This window comes from Pituophis catenifer, unplaced genomic scaffold, assembly GCF_029215685.1.
Source record: "Pituophis catenifer annectens isolate HBS135680 unplaced genomic scaffold, rPitCat1.0.hap2 SCAF_7, whole genome shotgun sequence".
NCBI classification, from domain to species: Eukaryota; Metazoa; Chordata; class Lepidosauria; order Squamata; family Colubridae; genus Pituophis; species Pituophis catenifer.
Window position 1 is genome coordinate 4299739 of NW_027256887.1, and position 25651 is coordinate 4325389.

At 43.3% G+C, this 25651-nt stretch overlaps 1 protein-coding gene across 1 annotated transcript in view; it reads left to right on the forward strand.

Moving 5' to 3' along the window:
- Positions 1-25651, forward strand: part of LRRK2 (leucine rich repeat kinase 2) — an 88311-nt gene that overhangs the window by 1829 nt on the left and 60831 nt on the right. Inside the window, exons 3-14 of the mRNA XM_070947455.1 lie at positions 3009-3147; positions 7774-7901; positions 10197-10316; positions 12448-12596; positions 13711-13790; positions 16142-16251; positions 17838-17967; positions 19187-19311; positions 20563-20687; positions 21506-21650; positions 23605-23744; positions 25041-25169. Of these exons, the coding sequence (XP_070803556.1) occupies positions 3009-3147; positions 7774-7901; positions 10197-10316; positions 12448-12596; positions 13711-13790; positions 16142-16251; positions 17838-17967; positions 19187-19311; positions 20563-20687; positions 21506-21650; positions 23605-23744; positions 25041-25169 (1520 nt within the window). The remainder of the gene's footprint in view (positions 1-3008; positions 3148-7773; positions 7902-10196; positions 10317-12447; positions 12597-13710; positions 13791-16141; positions 16252-17837; positions 17968-19186; positions 19312-20562; positions 20688-21505; positions 21651-23604; positions 23745-25040; positions 25170-25651) is intronic.

Below are 25651 nucleotides of genomic sequence, written 5' to 3' on the forward strand. Positions count from 1 at the left end.
AGGGAGGAGACAGTATGGACATCTCCTGCAACACCCTGCCGGCCAAAACAAGGCCCCCGTGCCCTGTCTTGGCTAGCAGGGTGCTTCAGTAAGTCTTCCACAGGGGTGAAATCCAGCAGGTTCTGACAGGTTCTGGAGAACCGGTAGCGGAAATTTTGAGCAGTTCGGAGAACCGGTAGCGAAAATTTTGAGTAGTTTGGAGAACCGGCAAATACTACCTCTGGCTGGCCCCAGAGTGGGGTGGGAATGGAGATTTTGGAATATCCTTCCTCCAGGAGTGGGGTGGGAATGGGGATTTTGCAGTATCCTTCCACTGAAATGGGGTGGGAATGGCTTGGTGGGCACAGCAGGGGAAGGATACTGCAAAATCTCCATTCTCACCTCACTCGGGGGCCAGCCAGAGGTGGTATTTGCCGGTTCTCTGAACTACTCAAAATTTCCGCTGCCGGTTCTCCGAACTGCTCAAAATTTCCGCTGCCGGTTCTCCAGAACCTGTCAGAACCTGCTGGATTTTGCCCCTGCCTCTCGGTGTTCTTCGACGCTTTTAGCTTTTTTTGATTGAAAGCATTTAATGAATCAAGATGGCTGCCGTAAGAGCAGGTGCTACGACACTAGGAACATTCTGTCTTTCGATAAAGAAGGAAAAAATATTCAACTTGCTGGGCGTGGACACTCTGTGGCTTTTAAGGAGCATGAACTATTCTAAGTATCTTGCAGATTTAGCAATGAAGTCATTATTGCCCACTACAGTTTTGTGGAGTAGTTATCAAAGTCTTTCAAATTTCACTTTAATTAGAAGAGGGTTTCATATAATTTCACCACCGGTTCGCTGCACACCGAAAACGTAAGCGTGGCGAAAATGTGAGGTTCGCTCTCGCATGTACTTTCCGCGCATGCGCCTGGCCTTCCATGCATGTGCTTTGCTCATGCTCGCGGTATATGTGCAGCTTAGAAAACATGGCTAACTATGACCGGGGCAGGTAGACCTGCCCACCCTCAGGTTGCCACTCCCGATTTGTCCGAACCGGCTGAATACCACCATTAATATTAATGCAGCTCTGCGTTTGTCCAGTTCTCTTAACAGTGGCTGAGAAACAGCAGAGTGGAGAGAAATTTGTATTCAATCTCACAGTTTTAAAGAGAATGTAAACTTGTCAACAAGTATTGAGTTAGGCCTTATGGAAAGGGGGGGGGAAATCACTTTTGGACAATGGTTGACAATATTAACCTGCACCCAGGTTTCCGCTCTTGGATACTTAAAGCACGTCACAATACAGGTAGTCCTTGACTTACAACAGCCCACTTAGTGGCTGTTCAAAGTTACAACGGCTCTAAAAGAAAAGGGGCCTAGTGTTCTGGTCCGCCAGCAGCCTGAGGACCTGGCAGTGGAGTCGGACAGCGATGAGGCTGAGGTAGAACATGGGCCAGTCCTGGAGGCTGGGGAAGGCCCGGATGAGGGCTCTGAGTCGGAGGCAGAGATGGGGCCAGGGCCATCGGGGAGTGAGGTATGGACTCCGGAGCCTCCAGAGGTTGACAGCAGAGAGGCAGAGGAACAGGAGGAGCCTGTTCCTAATATACGTATGAGAAGAGCTGCCAGAAGGCAAGAGCAGCTCAAGCAAAGAGGATGACTCAGGAGTAGGACCAAGAGATGATTGCCCCTTCCCATAAGGCTTAAAAGACTAGCAACGGCTCTTGGGCTCTTAGTTGGAAAACAACGTTGATAGACTTGTTCTTGTCTTGCTGCATTTATCTCTGGTCGGTGTCTTCTGCTTCTGAACTTTTGCCAAGAGAAGCCTTTGGCAGTTTGCCTAATTATACCAAGGTTGGTGATTAGACTGAAGAATTTGTGTTATGAAGAGTTTGTTTCGATTTAGTTTGGACTACGCGGAGAATGAGTTAATTCTCAGCTGTTCTAATAAAGTCTGTTTGTTTTGGAACTGTTTGTGTCTAATACTACGTACTTGGGCCTGAGTCACAATACCTAGGACTGTTTTTCACACATATGACCATTGCAGTATCCCTCGGGGGGGGGGGGTGTATGTGTGTCACATGTTCAAAATTCAGACCCTTGGCCGCTGACTCCTATTTATGACGGTTGCAGTGCCCCGGGGTCATTGGATCCACTTTTGTGACCTTCTGACAAGCAATGTTAACGGGGAAGCCAGGTTCACTTAACAACCATGTTACTAACTTAACAACTGTGGTGATTTTTTGAACGATGGTGGCAAGAAAGGTCATAAAATGGGACAAAACTCACTTAAAACCTGTCTCGCTTGGCAACAGAAGTTTTGGGTGGAATTGTGTCATACGTGGAGGACTACCTTATACAAGCGATCTCGAATTATATTTCTCCTCTCCTACTTAAATTTCAGAAGGCTCCCATTATTTCAATACTGGCGAATCCTCATCTGTCTGTTGTTCAAAAGAGAATATAGATTGCAGAGACTTTGACTTACCGTATGTTTTGGAGTATAAGACGCACCTTTTTCCCTCAAAAAAGAGGGTGAAAAATCTGGGTGCGTCTTAATATTCTGAATGTAACCCTGCCCAGCCTCTCAAATGGAGGTTTCAGAGGCTGAAAAAAGCCTCAGAAATGAAGCTTCAGAAAAAAAGCCTCCAAACAGAGCTTCAGAAAAAAAGCCTCTGAAAGGAAACTTCAGAAAAAAGCCTCCAAAATAGAACTTCAGAAAAAAAGCCTCTGAAACAAAGTTTTTTCTGAAGCTCTGTTTTGGAGGCTTTCAGAGGCTGAAAAAAAAGGAAGGCACAGAACTCACAACCAATGAACCTCTTGCTAAAATTCACCTCTGAGAACAGCTGATTGGGGGTATTCCTGGAGGCTGATCCACCCACCAATCAGCTTTTTTCTTACTTTCCTTCCCAAAAACTAAGGTGTGTCTTATACTCTGAAAAATATGGTATCCTCCTTTTATCTTCTGAGTATTGAATGTGTTAATTCCACTATCAAAGCAAGGTCTTTACTTCATTCATGCCTTTGTCTTGCAATACAGTTCCCGAGGAGCAGCTGGTCGAATTTGTCGAAGAGAACGATCACTTGATCATATTAAAAGTGTTTAAAAAGTTCCCCGAGAAGGAAAATGTCCTCTGTTTTGCCCTTCGGTCGTTGTATGTGCTGGCTGGGCCACGTAAGTCGGGTTAGTTTATCAGAAGATGCTGCTGGGTGAATGAATATGTTGGTCAGTAATCATCCTTGTGTTGGCATTATAAATTGGCCACCAATGAATTCACGAAAGAGGTGCCTTTAATGTACTACGAACTACGATATGTGTTTGCAATTCCAAAATGATTTGCAAGAGTGCCACTAACACAAACCTCTGTCTCCCTCTCTCTCTCTCTTCTCTCTCTCTCTCTGTCTCTCTCTCTCCTCTCTCTCCTCCCTCTTCTCCTCTCTCTCTCTGTCTCTCTCTCCTCCTCTCTCTCTTCTCTCTATGTCTCTCCTTTCTCTCATCTCCCTCTTCTCTCTATGTCTCTTCTTTCATCCTCTCTTCTCTTTCTCTTTTCTCTCTCTTCTCTCTCTCTCCTCTCTCTCTCCTCTCTCTCTCTGTCTCTCTCTCCTCCTCTCTCTCTTCTCTCTATGTCTCTTCTTTCTCTCATCTCCCTCTTCTCTCTCTGCCTCTTCTCTCTCTGTCTCTCTGCTCTCTCTTCTCTTTCTCTTTTCTCTCTTCTCTCTCCTCTTTAGGTCTCTTCTTTCTCTCATCTCTCTCTTCTCTTTCTCTGTCTCTCTCTTCTCTCTCTCTTCTCTTTCTTTCCTCTCTCTTCTCTCTCTCTGTGTCTCTCTCTCCTCTCTCTCTTCTCTCTCTCTTCTCTCTATGTCTCTTCTTTCTTTCATCTCCCTCTTCTCTCTCTGTCTCTTCTCTCCCTGTCTCTCTGTCTCTCTTCTCTCTCTTCTCTTTCTCTTTTCTCTTTTCTCTCTCCTTTATGTCTCTTCTTTCTCTCATCTCTCTCTTCTCTCTCTGTCTCTCCCTCTTCTCTTTCTCTCCTCTCTTCTCTCTCTCTCTGTGTCTCTCTCTCCTCTCTATGTCTCTTCTTTCTCTCATCTCCCTCTTCTCTCTGTCTCTCTTCTCTCTCTTCTCTTTCTCTTTTCTCTCTCCTCTCTCCTCTCTCCTCTTTATGTCTCTTCTTTCTCTCCTCTCTTCTCTCTCCTCCCTCCTCTCTCTTCTCTCTCTCTCTCTATTCTCTTTCTTCTCTCTCTCCCTTCTCTCCTCCCTCTTCTCTCTCTCTCTCTCTCCCCCCTTCTCTGTGGATTTAATTCATTGATGTGTGCACATATGCTCTGTATAGGTTACAGTCCCATTTCATGTGAAACCATGGTCTGATTACAGTGGTTAGTTAAATAAAGAAGCATCTATGTAGCTAATTCACTTATAACCCTCCTTGCCAGCAATCAACCCCCAGATAAGCAGAGATTGACACCAAGATTAACACTAGACCAAAAACAGAACAGGAAACAATATCCCAATCAAGGAACTACCAACACAAACAAGCCATCCAGCAGTAAACAACAGCCCAATCAAGGAACTACTAAGAATATTTCCACCAACACTGACAGGGCAAACCACTGGTATATAAATAGAAAGCAAGCCCCATTATCTTCTAACATTGATGATGTTACCTAGTGGGGTAATGAAATGTCTGCAAGAAAACAACCAAGGTCAGAGAGTACCTAGGATCAAACACATATAATACTATCATAAGAGCCTTGGTAGTACAGGGGTCTAAAGCACCCTGTTATTAAGACCAGCTGCCTGCAATTACTGCAGGTTCGAATCTCGCCAGGCTCAAGGTTGACTCAGCCTTCCATCCTTTCTAAGGTAGGTAAATTGAGGACCCAGTTTGTGGGGGCAATAAGCTGACTTTGTATAAAATATACAAAAGTATGAAGGCTGTTGCTTAACGCATTGTAAGCCGCCCTGAGTCTCCGGAGAAGGGCAGCATATAAATCACATTAAAAAAAAAAAGGCATTGTTTACTGTCTGCAGTGACTGGATTCATGCTATGCTGAATTGGGGGGGGGGAAATCAATGAAGTTTTGAATGGGATTAACTGAGCAAACACCCACATCGGACAATTTAATTGAAAGGAACAAACTATTGCAAGAGAGGATTATTAACCAAAAGAGCCAATATTTTTTTTTCCCCCTCTTTTCATCTTCCCAGTGTTTGGCTTTAAAAAAAAAAACAAAAAAAAAAAAACCCCACACAGTTTCCTCCTAAATATTTTAAAACGTTTGAAAGAGTTTCGGTGTAGTTTCTGCATGCTTTCCTCCTAAATGCACTTATTAAAAATCTTTTTTTTTTAATTCAAAAAGTTTTTTTTTATTTTATAAACAAACAAACAAACAATACATAATAAATCAGTCAATATATCTTCTAAATACATCTTTTGTGTCTTCTTTTTGCTCCTCCAATATTTACCATATCTTAATATTATCATTTCCTTTATTATGACATTTCCCCCACTTTCCTTACTTCTCTATTAATACATTTATCTGTCTTTTAATTTTATTGAAAATTAGACAACCATTTTATCCCCACACAACCTTCAACCCTGTTTAATTATGGGGTATTTTAAAATTCAGCCTAAATTATTTAATTCGTTTTAATCTATTTTAAATTTTGTATCTCTGTGTTTTATCTTCTGGCTGTTCACCGCCCTGAGTCTTTCGGGAGAAGGGCGGTATAGAAATTTAATAAAATAAATAAATAAATAAACCCCCCCTTCCCCACCCCCACCTTCCCAGAGCAAAAACAGGGTATAGCATTAAACAAACATAAGCTAAAATAAACTAACTTACTACAAGATTCAAAACTCCCTCACACTCTTTAACTCCTCTTTTAAAAATTGTTCATCAGCCTCCCCTTTTGTTTAAAAATCTTAACTGTAAAACAGCAAGACTGTAAAATGAAACAACACAGTTTAAAACGTTAGGAGGTTAAAACAAACGAGCCTTCTGTTTCTTGCATTGTGATGGGCTGTCAAAGGATTATAAATGCAGGAATGTTGGGCCTTTGAGCCTGTCTGATTTTTGGTGAAATGTTGCCTGTTGAACTCTTCTAGGCAACATTTTCAGCACTGCTGGCCATTTCTTTCTGTTCCTAGGGCTGAGAGAGAGTGGCTGGCCCAAAGCCACTCACCTGGCTTTCTATCGAAGGCAGAACTCATAGTTTCCGAATTCTAGCTAGGTACCATTTCTGAATAGCAAGAATAATACAGTTGGAAGGGACTTGCAACCATTCTTCATATGTTTTATCTCCCTAACCAGGGCTGGGATTCAGCCGGTTCGGGCGACTCGGATGCTAATTTTACATCTGGTTCGCCGAACTGGTAGTTGCAAAGACTGGCTGGCCCTGCCCTCCCCTCCCCTCCCAGGAGTCTCCACGTGGCCCATTTTATTTATTTTATTTTAATAAAAGAAAATCACTATAAGATGTGGTATCGATGGTATCTGGCCCCTGCAAGGTTAGCGAAAATGTACCCAAATGTAAATCCGACCTGTTGGAAATGCAAAAAAGCACAGGGAACTTTTTCCACGCTTGGTGGCTCTGCCCAGAAATTAAGAAATATTGGAACAAGATAAAAACATGGATAGTAGAAATAACAGATTACGAAATTGAATTAGAACCCGAAATTTTTTTATTAGGCATGATTAAAAAGAACATTATAAATGATATAAAATATTTAATATTTCACATAATTACGGCAGCTAGATTAGCGGTAGCACAACTTTGGAAAATAGATCAATTGCCAACCGACCAGGAGCTAATACAAAATACAAAACACATGCACAGAAATGGACAAATTAACTTTAGAGTTACAGGACAAGGAGGACTCAAAATATTTTACAATATGGAATAGATGGTACCAGTGGATAAATCAGAGGAGGGGAAATGGGTAAAGATGAAATTTAGAAGAAATTAATATAATTAAAAACTGCACTGTCAGATGGATAGAAAATGAAATATGTCACTGTATGTTTGTATATATGTATATATAATAATAGAAATTAGTTAGTAGATGAAGTTGTGTACTGTATATGTAAATTTGTTTCTTGACTAAGAGAAACTTGTATGTTTTAAATGTTTTTAAGAATGAATAAAGTTTTGTTTTAAAAAATAAAATAAAATAAAATAAAATTATTAAATAGTTTTGGATGCCAGGTAAGTGCAGCGCCCACGCTGGAGTCTCTGGGAGGGCGAAAAATGTGCCTCCCGGAAGTTCCAGATGTCTGGAAACGGGCCCATTTCCTGCCTCTGGAGCCCAGGCGAGGCCGTTTTTGCCCTCCCGGAGGCTCGAAGAATGCTTCCAGAGCTTGGGGAGGGCAAAAATACGCCCCCCCCAGCCATGGTGCAGGAGGCTGAGTAAGCCACACGCACCATGGCCACACCCATCCAGCAACCCGGTAGAGAACTTGGAACTTGGAATATTCCAAGTGTGGTCTTAACAAGGCATCATAAAGTAGTATTAACACTTCACATGATCTTGATTCTCTCCGTCTGTTAACGCAGCCTGGGATCATATTGGCTTTTTTGGCAGCTGCCGCACACTGCTGGCTCCTATTGAAGTCATTGCCTACTAACCAGTGTACCACTCTGTTAACAATTTCTAATTGTTGATTTTACTTACTTCATGCGTCTTGTCGGTAAAAGGCAGCATCGTTTACAAATATTTCAAGAATTGTTAATGATGACTTTAAAAAGAACAATGGGATAAATGTTTTTTCTTACTCAATTTCCTTTCTGTGTTGTTTTTAGTTAGCAATGCGGAAGTTCTTATGTCTGGAAATGTGCGGTGTTACAATATCATAGTGGAGGTTATGAAAGCGTTCCCCGCATGTGAGCCAATTCAGGAAGTCAGCTGCTGCCTGCTGCACAAACTTACTCTGGGTGAGTCCGAAACGAAATTATCCTGCCTTTGGTTTGATAGGAACATGAATAATGCAATAGGGGAACTCCGTACATTTAATAAAACTTCTTTTTGAACCATTATGTATCTATCTGTATCTATCTATCTATCTATCTATCTATCTATCTATCTATCTATCTATCAACTATCCAACTTACCTACCTACCTACCAACCTCTCTCTCTATCATCTTTCTCTCTCTCTCTCTCTCATATCTATCTATCTATCCAACTAACCTACCTACCTACCTCTCTCTCTCTCTCTCATCTATCTCTATCTATCTATCTATCTATCTATCTATCTATCTATCTATCTATCTATCTATCTATCCTATCTATCCACCTTACCTTCCCACCCATCCATCTATCCGTCCGTCCTTCCATCCATCCATCCATATCTTATCATCCACCTACCTACTTACCTATCATCTCTCTCTCTCTCTCTCTCTCTCTCTCAACTATCTATCTATCCAACTAACCTACCTACCTACCTCTCTCTCTCATCTATCTATCTATCTATCTATCTATCTATCTATCTATCCTATCTATCCAACCTACCTACCTTACCTTCCCACCCATCCATCTATCCGTCCGTCCTTCCATCCATCCATCCATCCATCCATCCATCCATCCATATCTTATCATCCACCTACCTACTTACCTATCATCTCTCTCTCTCTCTCTCTCTCTCTCTCTCTCTCTCTCTCTCTCTCTCATCTATCTATCCAACTAACCTACCTACCTCTCTATCATCTATCTATCTATCTATCTATCTATCTATCTATCTATCTATCTATCCAACTAATCTACCTACCTCTCTCTATCATCTATCTATCTATCTATCTATCTATCTATCTATCTATCTATCTTCTATCTATCTATCTATCTTCTATCTATCTATCATCTATCTATCTATCTATCTATCTATCTATCTATCTATCTATCTATCTATCTATCTATCCAACTAACCTACCTACCTACTTACCTCTCTCTCTATCATTTATCATCTATCTATCCAACCTACCTACCTTACCTTCCCACCCATCCACCTATCCGTCCGTCCATCCATCCATCCTTCCTTCCATCCATCCATATCTATCATCCACCTACCTACCTACCTATCTACCTATCATCAATCTATCTATCCAACCTTTGACAGCTTCTTGGCATTCTAGTACTTCTTCAGATAGATTATCCATAACAGAAAGCACGATAAATGCATTGAAAGCATTTTTCCCCCAAGGATTCCAGATTTGATATATTTTAAAGCTGCCAATCTGTATATGCCATTCATGGAGAAAGTATACAGTCTTTGACTCCAATGTCCTTATTTTTATGAAAAAAAAAACACGGAGGGGAATGGGGCATGAAATTTTATCTACTGCAAAACTCTTTTTTTTAAAAAAAACCCTCCTTGTGTTTGCAAAAATCGTGCTAGGTTTTAGCGTGCGGCAAACGATCTCTGTCCATAGTCAGTCATCCAGCACCTCAGGGTTAGCATCTAAACCAGGGGGTGTCACTCGGATTTCATTGAGGGCTGCATCAGGGTTGTGTTTGACCTTGGGGGAGCTGGGGGGGCATGGCCAGCCGCGATGGTCTTGTGCAGCCCTCTGCCAGCGAAAACGGAGGTCGGGTCGGCACACGGTTTCGCTGGCAGAGGGCTGCAGGAGGCCGTCACTGCCGAAAACGGCCCCGGGGAATCTCCATTTTCACTGTCAGAGGGCTGCAGGAGGCCGTCATGGCTGAAAATGGGGCCCGGGAGGGCTGTGTGCGGCCCTCCTGAGCTCCATTTTCGCTGGCAGAGGCGCCGCTGGCCGGTCCTTTGCTGTTTCCAGGGCGGCCCCACGGGCCAGATTTAAGCATCCCATGGGCCAGATCCAGCCCGCGAGTCATGAGTTTGACACTCCCGATCTACTACAGTATTCCTAAAAACAAATTTTGAGGGTTTTGAAGAGATCCGATTCAAGTTGGTTTGGATTTGTAAAAAATGGACTACTTCCTGTAAGGACTGAACATTACTAAAAAAGTACCACACGACGGGAAGTCCTCTTGCTTGGTGCTTTCTCTGAGTTTCTTTCTTTTTCCCTTCCCCTTGGGTGCCATCCTTAATTATTGCAAATCATGCCACCTCCTTCCTCACCCAAACACGATTTGAGAATAGTTTTCAGCTGGAGGGGAAAAGAAAAAAATCTTCGTCATGAGTCTTTGCCAACTGTCAGATAACTTTCTGGTTTACACGTAGGCTCCAGTTTAATTTTTTTTTTTTAATCTCCCACAGAAAACTTCTTCAATATCCTCGTGTTGAATTCTGTACACGAAGTGATCGTGAAGGCGGTAGAAACGTACCCTGAAAATGAGAAACTACAGGCAGCAGGCCTTAGCTGCTTGGCTCTCCTCAGTAAGTAACGAAATGAAAGAAAATTAAATTTCCCAGATTAATTTGACCCCTCAAGCCTTTATATATATTTGCGGGTTCATATATATATACATATTTGCGGGTTCATATATATATATATATATGAACGCGCAAATAAATCTAGACACCTTCTGCTAAAAGGGAAACATTTAAACTTCCTCTTTCTGCAAACCCACCAAATATTGACTTGTAACTTTTTCAGTTTCCATTAAGCAAGGAAATCTTAAAATTGCATTTCCAACACGTCCAGTTGACTTATGAGATAGAAATAGAATAACAGAGTTGGAAGGGATCTTGGAGGTCTTCTAGTCCAACCCCCTGCTTAGGCAGGAAACCCTACATCACTTTAGACAAATGGTTATCCAATATCTTCTTTAAAACTTCCAGTGTTGGAGCATTTACAACTTCAGGAGGCAAGTTGTCCCACTGGTTAATTGTTCTCACTGTCAGGAAATTTCTCCTTGGTTCTAAGTTGCTTCTCTCATTGATTAGTTTCCACCCATTGCTTCTTCTCCTGCCCTCGGGTGCTTTGGAGAACAGCTTGACTCCCTCTTCTTTGTGGCAGCCCCTCAAATATTGGAACACTGCTATCATGTCTCCCCTAGTCCTTCTTTTCATCAAACTAGACATGCCCAGTTGCTGCAACCGTTCTTCATATGTTTTAGCCTCCAGTCCCCTAATCCTCTTTGTTGCTCTTCTCTGCACTCTTTCTAAAGTCTCCACATCTTTTTTACATCATGGTGACCAAAACTGGATGCATTACTCCAAGTGTGGCCTTACCAAGGCATCATAAAGTGGTATTAACACTTCACCTGATCTTGATTCTTTCCCTCTGTTTATGCAGCCTGGAACTGTGTTGGCTTTTTTGGCAGCTGCAGCACACGGCTGGTTCATACTCCAAGGTCCCTCTCACAGTTACTACTATTGAGAGTTTATATTGCCACTCATTAAAAAAAAAAAAATCACCATTACGTACAGGTAGTCCTCGACCTACGACCACAATTGAGCCCAACATTTCTGTGGTTGAGGGAGATCTTTTGTTAAGTGAGTTTTGCCCCATTGTAAGACCTTCCTTGCCACCATTGTTAAGTGCATCCCTGCAGCTGATGAGTTAGGAGCACAGTCGTTTTTTGTTTTTTTTTAAATTTGATTTATATGCCGCCCTTCTCCGGAGACTCAGGGCGGCTTACAATGCGTTAAGCAATAGCCTTCATTCTTTTGTATATTTTATACAAAGTCAGCTTATTGCCCCCACAAACTGGGTCCTCATTTCACCTACCTTAGAAAAGATGGAAGGCTGAGTCAACCTTGAGCCTTGGAGAGATTCGAACCAGCAGAAATTGCAGGCAGCTGTGTTAATAACAGGGTACACTAAACCACTGTATTATCAAGGCTCTTGCACCTACCTACTTAGTCGTTAAGCGAATCGAGCTTCCCCGTTGATTTTGCTTGTCAGAAGGTTGAGAAAGGGGGGGGTCATGTGACACCCCCCCGGGACACTGCGACCGTCATAAATGGGAGACGGTTGCCAAGCCTCTGAAATTTTGACGGAGATGCTGCAACTGTCTCAAGTGTGAAAAATCACTTTTTTTCAATGCCGTTGTACGTCAAATGAACCGTTGTAAATTGAGGACTACCTGTATTTGTTTAAGGTCATGAAAAATAATCCTCATATTGAAGTGGAACCTCTCTTAGTAGGTAGCCTGGATGGTTCTGAGTTTGTTTTTCATTCTGATTGAACGTAAAACAAAATTGACGTCTGGAATGCCAGAGCTTAAATTAATAGGGTGGTAACCAAGGCATCCAACAGTAATCTAGTGCTGCAGTTTAATTATGCAACGTCCTGTTACCCTGAGGGAATTTCTACTTTCAGAAAAATTAATTTAGAATTTTAAGAGTAACCAGTCAAACTGTTAAAATGCTTTTTAGGGGGGTCTTTTTGTGTGTTTATGTTGTTTTTTTGCTGGTGACCGAGTATTTTGGTTTGAAAACAAATTGAGTCATTTGTGAGGGAAGTTGGTTGCGTGTTTACTTTGCTTGTCTCGTCGTGCTGCGAAAATAAACGAGATGATTGTGTTTTCGAAGTTCAATAAACGATCATTTTTCTCCCAAGCGGAAACCATCTTTTTAAACAGAGATTTGGAAGAAAAAAAGGAAGAAGAAGAGGAGGAGGAGGAGGAGGAGGAAGAAGAAAATAAATTATACTGGCTGGAGGCCTGCTATAAAGCGTTAAAATATCACAGAAGAAATAGTGATGTGCAGGTACAAATGCTAAAAACATGGGACTTAAATATGACTTAAATTCTGTCTAGGGGAAGAAGCTGTCCATGCTAATTTTATTTTATGTCATTCTTAAAATACAAACTTCCTCCAAAATACCCATTTTAACTGGAAATAGACATCAGTTATTTCTGTGCAGGAATAGCTTGGATTCTTGTTGCAGCAAAAAATTTAAAATTAAAGTCCTTGATTTATGTGCAGTTGAGCTCAAAGTGTCGATTGCTTAGCGAGACTTTCGTGCAGTGATGTTTGCCTCATTTTACGACCTTTCTTGTCACCGTTGTTAAGTGAATCACTGCAGTGGTTAAGTTAGTCACACGATCGTTAAATGAATCTGGTTTCCCCATCGACTTTGCTGGCCAGAAGGTCACAAAATGGGACCACATGACCACTTATGACAGCAATGGTCATAAGTGTGAACCAGTTGCCAAGCCTTCTGAATTTCGATCACGTGATCATGGGGATGTTCGCTCCTAGGTAGAGGCAGATATTTCTCTCCCTCTGGGCACAATGAGAATATATCTGCTGAACAAAACTCTGCAATGGCGACAGAAAAGGCATCCGGCCAGTAAACACTCAGCTCCATTTAGTTGTTCAGACTCCACCCGGAAGGGATTACGGGGTCATTAAAAAAGATGATGATGATAGTTGTTAAGTGAATCTGACTTCCCCATCGGCTTTGCTTGTCAGAAGGGGATCATGTGACCCCGGGATACTGCAGCTGACATAAATATGAGTCGGTTGCCAGGCAGTTTTGATCACGTGTCGATGGGGTTGCTGCAACGGCCATAAGTGTGAAAAAACAGTCGTAAGTCATTTATTTCAGTGCCATTGTAACTTTGAGCGGTCACTAAATGAACTGTTGGAAGTCAAGGACTATCTGTATTTCTGAGAGCCCATCATGTTTTCTTTTCTGGGCACGATTAACATTAAAATAGTATTATTGGATTTTTTTTTTTTTTATTTTTAAAAATAAAACTTTGTATGGGTTTTGAAGCTTTTTGATTTCACACGAGTCATGCTGGTGCTTGTGATTAGCGTGCTCTGAAATTAGAAGTGCTGGCCAAATAATTACTTTTTAATTCTCTTTATTTAGGAAGCTGCTTGCTGGGCTTTGAACAATCTGCTTATGTATCAACCTACCCTTAATGAGAAGATTGGGGATGAAGAAAAAAAGTTAGTGGTTTGAGTGCAAACTTTTGTAATATCAAAATCTTTTGTCAGCTGTAAATACTTGTTTTAAGTTTCTTTTTCGCATGTAGAAGTGGAGAGTTTCACATTTCCCGCCTGGACTACTGTAATGCTCTCTACATGGGGCTCCCCTTGAAGAGCACCCGGAGGCTCCAACTAGTCCAGAATGCGGCCGCGCGGGTGATTATGGGAGCGTCATGGCGCTCCCATGTAACACCTCTCCTGCGCGAGCTGCACTGGCTCCCGGTGGTCCTCCGGGTGCGATTCCACCTTTAGAGCGCTCCATAGCTTAGGACCTGGATATCTACAAGACCGCCTTCTGCTACCTAGTGCCTCCCACCAGCCAGTACGCTCCCACAGAGAGGGGCTCTCTCGGTCAAACAATGTCGACTAGTGGCCCTCAGGGGGAGAGTTTTCTCTGTGGGAGCACCTGCCCTCTGAAACGAGCTCCCCCCGAAGATACGGACGATTCCGGATTTACGTATCTTCCGCCGGGCCCTCAAGACTTTTTTATTTCAACAAGCTGGGCTGGCCTAACTTCTCCAATTGTTTAATTTTAATTTGAATTTTAAATGGGGTATTTTAATTGTTGGGCCAAATTGTTTAATATATTTTAAACTGCTTTTAAATTTCTGTATTCTATGTTTTTTACCTTTGGCTGTTCACCGCCCTGAGTCCTTCGGGAGAAGGGCGGTATATAAATTTAAATATATATATAAATAAATTTCTAGCTTCTATAAAACTCAAAATTTAAAATGGAACACCCAGCATCAAAAACGTCAGCAAAAACACACAACAAAGAAAGCAATATTTGAGGGGCTGTCACAAAGAAGAGAGGGTCAATTAATTAATTAATTAATTAATTAATTAATTAATTAATTGTTTCATTCATTCATTCATTCATTCATTCATTCAATTTATATGCCGCCCCTCTCCGAAGACCCAGGGCGGACCCAGACCTTTTCCAAAGCACCTGAAGGCAGGGCAAGAAGCAACAGAAGGAGAAAAGCAATCTGAAATTAAGGAGAAATTTCCTGATAATCAGTGGAACAATTTGCCTCCAGAAGTTGCAAAGGCTCCATCACTGGAAGTTTTTAAGACGTGATCGGACAACTATTTGTCTGAAATGGTATAGGACAGTGATGGCGAACCTCTTTGGCGCTGACTGCCCACACTGGAACGCGCATGCATGGGTGTGCATGTACACACGCCGGAGCGCTGGAGACCCAAAGACCAGCTGGCAGGCACTCGCATGCCTGTTTTATGGCCGTTTGGGGGACCACTTTTTGGGCCGTTTTCAGGCTGTCTTTCAGGCCTTTTTCAGGCTAGTTTTTCGGCCTTTTCAGGCTGTTTTTGGGGCCGTTTTTAGTGTGAAAATGCCTCCAAAACAGCCCGAAAATGGCCAAAAAATGGCCTGGAAATGGCCTGGAAAAAGGCCCCAAAACAGCCTGTTTTGGGGCCATTTTCAGGTTGCTCTTCACGCCATATTCAGGCTGGTTTTTTTTGGCTACTTTTTGGTCTGAAATCGACTGAAAAGCGGCTTGAAAATACCCCCCAAAATGGCCTGGAAAATGCCCTGTTTTTTGTCCATTTTTCAGGCTGTTTTTTTCAGGCTGTTTTTTGGGCTGTTTTTGGGCTAAAATTGCCCCCAAAACTGGCCTGAAAATGGCAAAAAATGGCCCAAAAAAGACCTGAAAATGGTCCAAAAAACAGCCCAAAAATGGCCTGAAAACAACTCAAAAAACAGTGTGAAAACGGCTTGAAAAAGGCCCCCAAAAGGCCTGTTTTTTGGCTGTTTTTGGCTGTTTTTTAGGCCATTTCCAGGCCATTTTCCAGCACTCCAGTGCCCACAAAGACCAACTGGCCTGTTTCTAGCCTGTTTTTTGGGGCCGTTTTTGGCCTGAAAATGCCCCCAAAACAGCCCGTAAAACGGCCTGAAAACAGCCTGAAAAATGGCCAAAAACCAGGCCATTTTCCGGCCCGTGAATCTGGTTTTCCTCCATTGGCTTTGCTGGTCAGTGGGTTGCAAGAGATGATCACATGACCTTGGGAAACAGTGACGGTCATAAGTATGAACCAGTGGGCAAGCATCTGAATTTTTATCATGTGATCATGCGGATGCTGCAAAAGGTCATAACTGTAAAATACGGTCCTAAATCCCACTTTTCAGTGCCGTTGTAATTTTGAACGGTCACTGAGCAGGCTGTTGTAAGTTGAGGACTACCTGTAGTAACCTAGCTCTTAAAGTTATTTTTATATTTGTTTTCATTCCTCCTCAAATAACAGAATCGTAGGGAGTTTCCAGGGAAATAACTCGATTGTTCTCTTCGTCTTAGGTACCCAGCGCACAGAGAGATGATGCTAGCCATGTTGATGTATTATTCCTCTTCTAAAGAAGTGTTCCAGGCTGCGGCCAATGCCTTGGCTACTCTCGTGAAGCAAAATGGTAAATATAAATTGAATAATGCCTCAGTGGGGAAGAATCAGACATGAGTTTCAGCAGGTTCTGACCAGTTCTGAAGAACCGGTAGCGGAAATTTGGAGTAGTTTGGAGAACTAGTAAAAATTCTGACTGGCCCCGCCCCCATCCATTCTCTGCCTCCCAAGTCCCAGCTGATCGGGAGGAAATGAGGATTTTGCAGTATCCTTCCCCTGGAGTGGGGTGGGAATGGAGATTTTATAGTATCCTTCCCCTGCCACCCCCACCAAGCCATACCCACCAAGTCATGCCATGCCCACCAAACCACGCCCACAGAACCGGTAGTAAAAAAATTTGAAACCACCACTGGGAAGGATGGCATTGCAAAACCAATCCTTAATATGTTGAGGCCACTTGGAGGTTTGCCTGTGTCCTCAGGGTCGCCTCAACGACTCTAAAAGGATGCAAATGACCGGCAAGAAATATAAATCCTTCCATTCCCCACCATCCAGTCCGAGCTGAAGAAGCTTCTTGGATGAGAAGCAAAACGTCTTCAAAAGAAAAAACAAGAAAGTCCAGTTGCCTCCAGCCTTTGGGACAACCGTGTCCTGGATGACTGAGAATCTCTGTTCTGACCTAGGCTCCCTTAAAAACCAGGAAGCAGAGTTTTGGTCCCGACAAAACCTCTTATTTATACGACTGTGAATTCCTTTCATTCAGCAAGGCTTGTCCAAACAGTCTTTCAGAGGAATATTTATCAACACAAACCTTATCTTGCTTGGCAAGCTGCCATGTAACTTGTTTCCAAAGGCAGAGGAAGGCAAAACTTGGCACAAAGTCTCTTAGAGTCACGAACAGAACTTTCCACTCTTGAAACGACCGAACAAACAAATTGTTTCCTGCAAAAGCCCCCTCCCTGTTCCCTCTTCTTTTGTTTCCTATGGGAGGGACCAATCACCTCCAAAGTGTGGCTTTACTCCCTAGTCGACCCTGCTTTCTGAGTTGTTCTTGTCTTCTGGCAGCTCTGCGCATGCGCACACTGGGAATGGGCTCCAGCTGTTCCTCTGCCTCACTGCTGTCTAGCTCCCTCTCTGCCACCGACACAGAGCCCTCGTCCGAGCTTTCCCCAGCACTCAGGACTGGCCCATGTTCCTCCCCAACCTCCTCATTGTCTGACTCTGGTGCTAGCTCTGCTGGCCGCCAGTGGGCCACAATAATCTCTACAAACTTTTAGCTATTCAATTAGGGATGAACACTCTTTGAATGGTGTGGGAGTAGGAATGGATTTCCAGAGAAAAAAATTGCAGACTACGGGAACCAGGAGCACTAACTCAGGTGACCCTGAGAACACAGATAAACCTCCAAGTGACCTCAACAACCCTCTGAAAGGATGCAAATGACCAGCTGTCTGCAAGGAGTATAAATCCTTCCATTCCCCACCATCCAGTCGGAAGCTGAAGAAGCTTCTGGGATGAGAAGCGAAACGTCTTCAGAGAAAAACCAGAAAGTCCAGTTGCCTCTTGAAAAAAAAGCACCTTTGGGACTTTCTAAAAGTTAGCTGCCTGCATTTAGCCTATATAATTTCTTTATTTTATTTTTTTTTGTTACTGTAGCAAATGCCAGACAAATTCTCTTGGCCAAAGGCATACATATGAACGTGCTGGAGATCATGCGGAAACGGTCAGATTCTCCCGAAATTGCAGAAAGTGCTTGCCGATTGCTGAACCATGCTTTCGAAGGAAGGTAACGAAACCTAAACTCTGAATAACTTAATCCCAAATCAACAAGAAAGTTGTGCAGAGAAGCACAACAAAGACGCTAAGAGGGATGGGGGCTAAATTGTAGGACGAACGGTTGAGGGAGATAGGTTATGTCTAGTCTAACAAGGAGGAGAATTTGGAGTGATACGATAGCTGTCTTCCAATACCTGAAGAGCTGTCACAGAGAAGAGAGGGACAAGAAGTAACACATGGAAGCTTGTCAAAGAGAGATCCAGCCTAAGAAATAAGGGGAAATTTTCTGACAGTCAGAACAATTAATCAACACTGGGGCCCAATCAATCAGTGTGCCTCCAGATGCTGTGGGTGCTCCATCGCTAGAGGTTTTCAAAAACAGAGTGGACAACCGTTTGACCAGGTTGGAATAAGGTCTCCTGTCCTGAGAAGTGGGGGTTAGACTAGAAGACCTCTGAGGTCTGTTAGGAAATGATTTTACCTAACGTTGGGTTGGCAATATATAAACTATCAATATAGCTTTAAGACTGCTGTATTGCATCAAACTGTGTCCTGATTGGTTAGCTCTGTAGCCAATGTTCTTAAAAGGGAGCTAGAAACATGGTTTGTTTCTCTTTGATGCTCTTTGCTGTGTTTGATACTGTTGGCAACTGTTTATCGTGTATGACTACAACGACTGGTAAGAAGACTTTGTTATTGGATTATCCCAGGACTATTGTTTGATATCTACTGCTTTATATGTGAATGACCTGGACTGTTTATTGGACTGTGCCTTATTACTATTTATTGAAAGTAAACACAACTCAGTGTATCTGTGTGTTGGCTGTGTTATTTCCTAAATATTCTCAATTGCTTTTCATGTGCATACCGTTACTACTCAAGGGTTGCTCTGCAAATTTCTCAACAAGGTCTCTTCCGGCCTATGATTCTACCGGATTTCCCCAAAAGTAAAACCGGGTCTTATATTAATTTTTGCTCCAAAAGAAGCATTAGGGCTTATTTTCTGGTTAGGTCTTATATTTGGGGGAAAATACGGTACTAAATGCATCCATCTGGCTGACAGTCTTAACTGGGGTTTATTTTGGGGGTAGGGCTTATATTATGAGCATCCTGAAAAACCATGCTAGGACTTATTTTCCGGTTGGGTCTTATTTTCGGGAAAACAGGGTTATAAACAAATAGGTTACAAAGTAGTTGATATTTTAGCCTTTCCATCGTTTATTTTCCAGGTTCTTACAGTTGGATATCATGATTGCTGCTGCATCTGGATGTATAAAGACTATGAGGAAGCACAAAAGCTTGCCGTCGGTGCAGTTAGAAGCACTTAAAGTCATTTTACGTTGCCTGGTTCCAGGTAAGACACCTTACAGAACATACCTGTAGTAGCGTAAACTAATCCAAACTAGGTACCACGAATAAAGAGCCTTGTTTAGGTAGTATCTTAAAATAAATGTATCTATTCCTTCTTTCTGTTTTAGTCCGTGCTTTTACCCTAATTCTTCTCCTTCCTGAATCACTGGATAGTTTTCTTTTAAAACTTTACGATTGAAATGTAATGCTTCAATTTTGTTTTGTGTTTTTTTTTTTCTATACTTATTTCATAAAACTATTTATAAGCACAAAATGTTTGCCTGGTCTCTTCCTTTGAGATGCCTCCAACACAAAACCTTGGTTAGAAATCTGTTTTAAGAGCATTAAATAATTAAGAATTCGCTCCAAAGAGTTCATTGTGTTCATATTCAGTGGTGGGTTTTAAATAATTTCACCACCGGTTCGTCAAAAATGTGAGTGTGTGCGACTTCCGCGCATGGGTGTGTGCACGGCTTCTGCACATGCGTGTGTGCACGGCTTCCACACATGCGTGTGTGCACGGCTTCCACGCATGCACACGTGCACGCTTCTGCCATGCAGCGAGGCTCAACTAAGCAGCCTTTTGAGGCCTGCTCCCCTCCATCTCTGCTGTCTGGGGCAGCGGCTGCTTCTCTCAGCACTGCTGGGAGAGCGTCTTGTGCAATTTAGCGGCTGTGAGCCGCCCCTTTCCTCCAAGTCCCATCCGGACAGCGCTGTGGCACAGAGAAGCAGCGGCTATGTTGAAAGAACCTTCCGGTCCATTCCCAAACCGCTTAGGCCCTCCTGCACCCACGCCGCCACCCTTCACGGCCCTTCGGCCCAGCGGTGTCGTAGTTTGAGGCCAGAGGGGGATGGCGGCATGTGGGCGGATGCCTGGGGCAAGGCCGGAGCGGGGGAATGGCATGTCCCCGGGCCCTTACCTTTGGTGAGCAGAGCGGGTGAGACGCTGAGACAAGACACAGAGATTAGCTGGGCCATGTGGGAAAGGCAAGATATATAGGGCGGGGTGGGGCCAGGTGGGTGGGGCCAGCCAGTGGTACGATTTGCGGGTTCTCAGAACTGCACAGAATCATTACAACCGGTTCGGTAGAATCGGTCCGAACCGGCTGCATACCACCTCTGTTCATATTGCATAAGATTTTGAACTTTGAAACGCTAAGTCTTTTTCTTTGTGTGTGAGTGTGGGTATGCGCGTATCTTTTATGCATTTCAGTTACAGTAAACCGCTTTTACCAATTGTTTCCCTGTGTTGCAGGAGTGCTACAAAATCAGCACCACGATAGTTCAGAAGACACTAACCAGGAAGCCATGTTAACACTTATGAAAAGTCAGTTTTTGTTAGAAGGAGGTCATTCACTTGTCATTGGTGCTCTGAACACGGTACAGTTAATTTTTGTTACTGTTGAATATGCAAGTAGGAGTGAGTCTTACATCAGCCTTTGCTCGTTGGTTCATTTTCCCGCCGGCGGGAAAATGAACAAGCATCAGTGGCTGACAGGCTGGACAGCTCCCTGTAAAAGGAGCTGCAGCATCGGGCAGTTCTCAGTTCGTAGTTAGTTTGTTGTTGTTCCCTGTTGCCTGCAATAAACGGTTGTTTACTTCACTACGATCGCCCTGCCTCTCTTTTCATGTCCGGACCTAACAGTTAAGTCTGCCTTATTAAATACCATGTATTTAATAGGTAACTTTTTTCAATACTACAAGCTGGTTATAACAGCTAAATAAGATCTGAGTTGCATTGTCTTCATTGAAGTAATCAGTCTATGAAATCATCTCCTTTTTAGGTGGAAAGCTGGCAGCCCAGGTTCGAGACCCGAGCTCTGTGTGGGGTCTCGAACCTCCTGTTCCTTGGCTCAGCTCCTGCCCACCTAACAAGTTTGAAAGGATGCAAATTTATCTTCTTTTAACGACCCCATAATCCCCTTGTGGGGTGGAGTCTGGGCAACTGAATGGAGCTGAGTGTTTACTGGCCGGATGCCTTTCCTGTTGCCAGTACGGAGTTTTGTTCACTTATAAGTGTGGAAAAACAGTCACGGGTCACTTTTTTCAGTGCCGTTGCAACTTTGAACGGTCACTAAATGAATTGTCGTAAGTCAAGGATTGCCTGCATTTGCATCAAGGCTCGATAAATTGGAAGATTTATGTAAATAAATATAACCATCTGATTTTGGGGTTTTTTTTTTTTTTTTTGCTTCTAGTTTATTGGAAATCCAGGCATTCAGAGGTGTGGACTTCAAATACTTTCCACTATAAAAGAACGTCCAACTTTATTACAAATGTTATCCAATCTCGGAATGGCAGATACTCTGCTCCACACACTACAGATGTATCCGGATGATCAAGGCAAGCAGTGTAAACCATTTATTTTGAATCTGAGAATGTCCGGTCATCAAATCGAAACGTTTTGTCAACCTGGAGAAATGTGCAGATGTATGAGCCAATTCCCAACATTTTCTGTCATTGCTTTGAGACGCCTAGGATGGGTAGCTGTATTTTAGAAGGTTGATCTAGAAAGTTTGCATGCAATGTTTAGTCACCTGTATTTTCAGATTTGTACGCATGACCCGTTGTTCGTTACTCCCAGCCAAATTAGAACATAGAATAATAGGGTTAAATCAATGATTCCTTTATTAGGAGCGCCAGCAGCCCCGGCAAAAAGTTTCTCTCTCAACACAGGCTAACAAGTCTTTTCCGGCACGGAGACAAATAGTTGTCTGCCACATCTATTTGTTGTAGTCCGCCAGCAGCCTGCGGAGCTGGCAGCGGAGTCAGACAATGAGGAGGCTGGGGAGGACAATGGGCCAGTCCTGGAGTCCGGGGAAGGCCCGGATGAGGGCTCTGCGTCGGAGGCAGAGATGGGGCCAGGGCCATCGGGGAGTGATGTGTGGACTTCGGAGCCTCTAGAGGCTGACAGCAGAGAGGCAGAGGAACAGGAGGAGCCTGTTCCTAGTGCACATATGAGAAGAGTGCCAGAAGGCAGGAGCAGATAAAGCAGAGAGGACGACTCGGGAGTAAGGCCAAGAGATGATTGGCCCCTCCCATAAGGCTTAAAAGAGGCTCTTGGCCTCTTTGCCGGAAAACAACCGTTGAGAGAATTGCTTCTTGTTTGGCTGTTGTTATTTCTTCTGTTCCTGAACTGTTGCCAAGAAAAGACTTTGGCAGTTTGCCTAATTATCCCAAGGTCAGAGATAAACTAAATACTGGTGTTTTGAGGACTTTGCTTTCATTTAATTTAGAATATGCTGAGAATGAGTTAATTCTCAGCTGCTTTAATAAAATCTATTTGTTTTTTGGGAACTGTTTTGCATTTAATATCAACTACGTGGGCCTGGGTTACAACACTATTCATCTCCGCTCCCTGCCCTTTATCCTCAGAGTAGGATGGGGCTTCGCTAGCAGTGGTGACTTTTCTGTCCCAAGGACTGGTCCATAGATTTCCACTGCTCTCCTCTCCTCTGCGTTCTGCGCATCCACAGGCACTGGACCCAGCTGTTCCTCCTCTTCCTCATCAGCCACCTCCAGACCTGGGGGCTGTTGACTCTCCGTCTGAGGGCTGACGGATGGCTCAGGCTCCACCTCTGTCTCTCTCTCTCTGCCAACTGCATTCCCTCTTCCCCCTCAGAGCTCTCCAATTGCATTGCTACTGTCCCTGACTCCCATGCCTCCTCCTCCTCTGATTCAGCTGCTGGGGGGGCCGGCGGCCGATAGGCTACAACAAAGTAGTTCTTGAATTTGTAACCCAGTTGTTAAGTGAATCTGGTTGGGGGCAATAGGCTGACTCTGTAAACGGCTTAGAGAGAGGCTGTAACGCACTGTGAAGCGGTATATAACCCTTAAGTGCTATTGCTACAGGTAGTCCTCGACTTACAACAGTTCATTTAGTGACTGTTCAAAATGACTTATGACCATTTTTCACACTTGCAACCTTTGTCGCAGCCCCATGACCCCGTGAGCAAAATTGAGATGCTTGGCAAGCGGTTCGTACTTACGACCGTCGTTGTGTCCCCAAGGTCATGGGACATCCCGTTTTGTGACCTTCTGATAAGCCAAGTCAACGGGGTAGCCAGATTCACTTAACAACCGGGTTGCTAACTTATCAACTGCAGGGATTCACTTAACAATTATCGCCACCGAGGTCGTAAAATGGGGCAAAACTCACTTAACAAATGCCTCGCTTAACAACAGAAATTTTGGGCTCTATTGTGGTCGTAAGTCGAGGACTACCTGTACTGCTGTTGCAATTGTGTGCTTGATAAATATTTCCATTGTAACATTCCCAACTTTCTTTTCTTTCTAGAAATACAACGCTTAGGTTTAAACTTTCTGGGATCCTTGATATCAGAAAAGATCTTATGTACAGCCACTTTCTATGCCTTGGTATCCCCTTTGGTTTCGACGTTACGACGCTTTAAGGATGTTGTCGAAATTCAGGCTCAGGTATAACACAAATGCAACACTTACTTGGGCAGGAGGATTCTTGGGGGAAACTTAAATTCAGATATTTGATATATTTTTTTCTCCTTTTTGTTGTACCAAAAGCAAGAAAGAGGATTAGGGGACTGGAGGCTAAAACATATGAAGAACGGTTTCAGGAATTGGATAGGTCTAGTTTGATGAAAAGAAGGACTAGGGGAGACATGATAGCAATGTTCCAATATCTCAGGGGCTGCCCCAAAGAAGAGGGAGTCAAGCTATTCTCCAAAGCATCTCAGGGTAGCACAAGAAGCAACGGGTGGAAACTAATCAAGGGGAGAAGCAACTTAGAACTAAGGAGAAATTTCCTGACAGTGAGAACAATTAACCAGTGGAACAACTTGCCTCCAGAAGTTGTGAATGCTCCGACACTGAAGTTCCTTTCAACTGTTCTTTTCTGTCCTGTCCTGTCCTGTCCTGTCCTGTCTTGTCCTGTCCTGTCCTGTCCTATCCTATCCTATCCTATCCACTCCACTCCACTCCACTCCACTCCACTCCACTCCACTCCACTCCATTTTTTCTATTCTGTTCTGTTCTGTTCTGTTCTGTTCTGTTCCGTTCCGTTCCGTTCCGTTCCGTTCTGTTCCGTTCCATCCATTCATTCCACTCCACTCCACTCCACTCCACTCCACTCCACTCCACTCCACTCCACTCCACTCCACTTCACTCCATTTTTTCTATTCTGTTCTGTTCTGTTCCGTTCCGTTCTGTTCCGTTCCATCCATTCACTCCACTCCACTCCACTCCATTTTTTCTGTTCTGTTCTGTTCCTGTTTCTGTTTCTACTGTTTCCCCGAAAATAAGACATCCCCTGATAATAAGCCCAATCAGGCTTTTGAGTGCATGCGCTAAAATAAGCCCCTCCCTGAAAATAAGCCGTCCCCAGAAATAAGCCCTCCCCAAAAATATTTAATCGCATGCACAGCCGGTCCGCGCCATTTCCTCTGGTTAGGGAGACAGAGCTGGAAATCAGGTAAGACGGCAAGAGGAGCCCCGTCTTGCTCCACGCGCCCCAAAATAATAAGACCTCCCCGAAAATAAGGCCAAGCACTTATTTCGGGGTTCAGAAAAATATAAGACAGGGTCTTATTTTTGGGAAAAGGCAGGTATTTCCATTTCTATTATTTCTATTCTAATAAACGCACAGGTAATCCTCAATTTAAGTCTCGGATAGAATGTGCCCATATTGAAACCAGCTCTCCATTCTGGACGTCTTTGAGCCGATGATACATTTTCATTCATTCTATAATTTCATTACAGGGATTTCAAATGATTTCAACCATACTCGACTCATCCCCTTGGTTTGCAAAGCTGCTCATACAGGAATCGTTCGAGACCTGCCTCTTCTACCAGCTCTCCATGTGTTTTAATGAACAAAGAGATCAGCAGGTAATTCATCATTTTGCCGTATTCATGTTACAATGGTTCATTTAGTGACCGTGACTGAAAAAAAGCGACTTCTGAATATTTTCCCACCTTGATTTTTTTTTTTTTTTAATTTGATTTATATCTCTGGAGACTCAGGGCCGCTTACAATGCGTTAAGCAATAGCCTTCATCCTTTTGAATATTTTATACAAAGTCAGCTTATTGCCCCCACAAACTGGGTTCTCAATTTACCTACCTTAGAAAGGATGGAAGGCTGAGTCGACCTTGAGCCTGGCAAGATTCGAACTTACTAATTGCAGACAGCTGGAGTTAAATTACAATGCATTAGTCTGCTGAGCTATCCAGACTCCTGATGACCATTGCAGCATTTTCCCTCATGGTCATGTGATCAAAATTTGGATGCTTGGCTACCGATTCATATTTATGACGGCTGCAGTGTCCTGCGGCCATCCAATCCGCTTTTGCGACCTTCTGACAAGCACC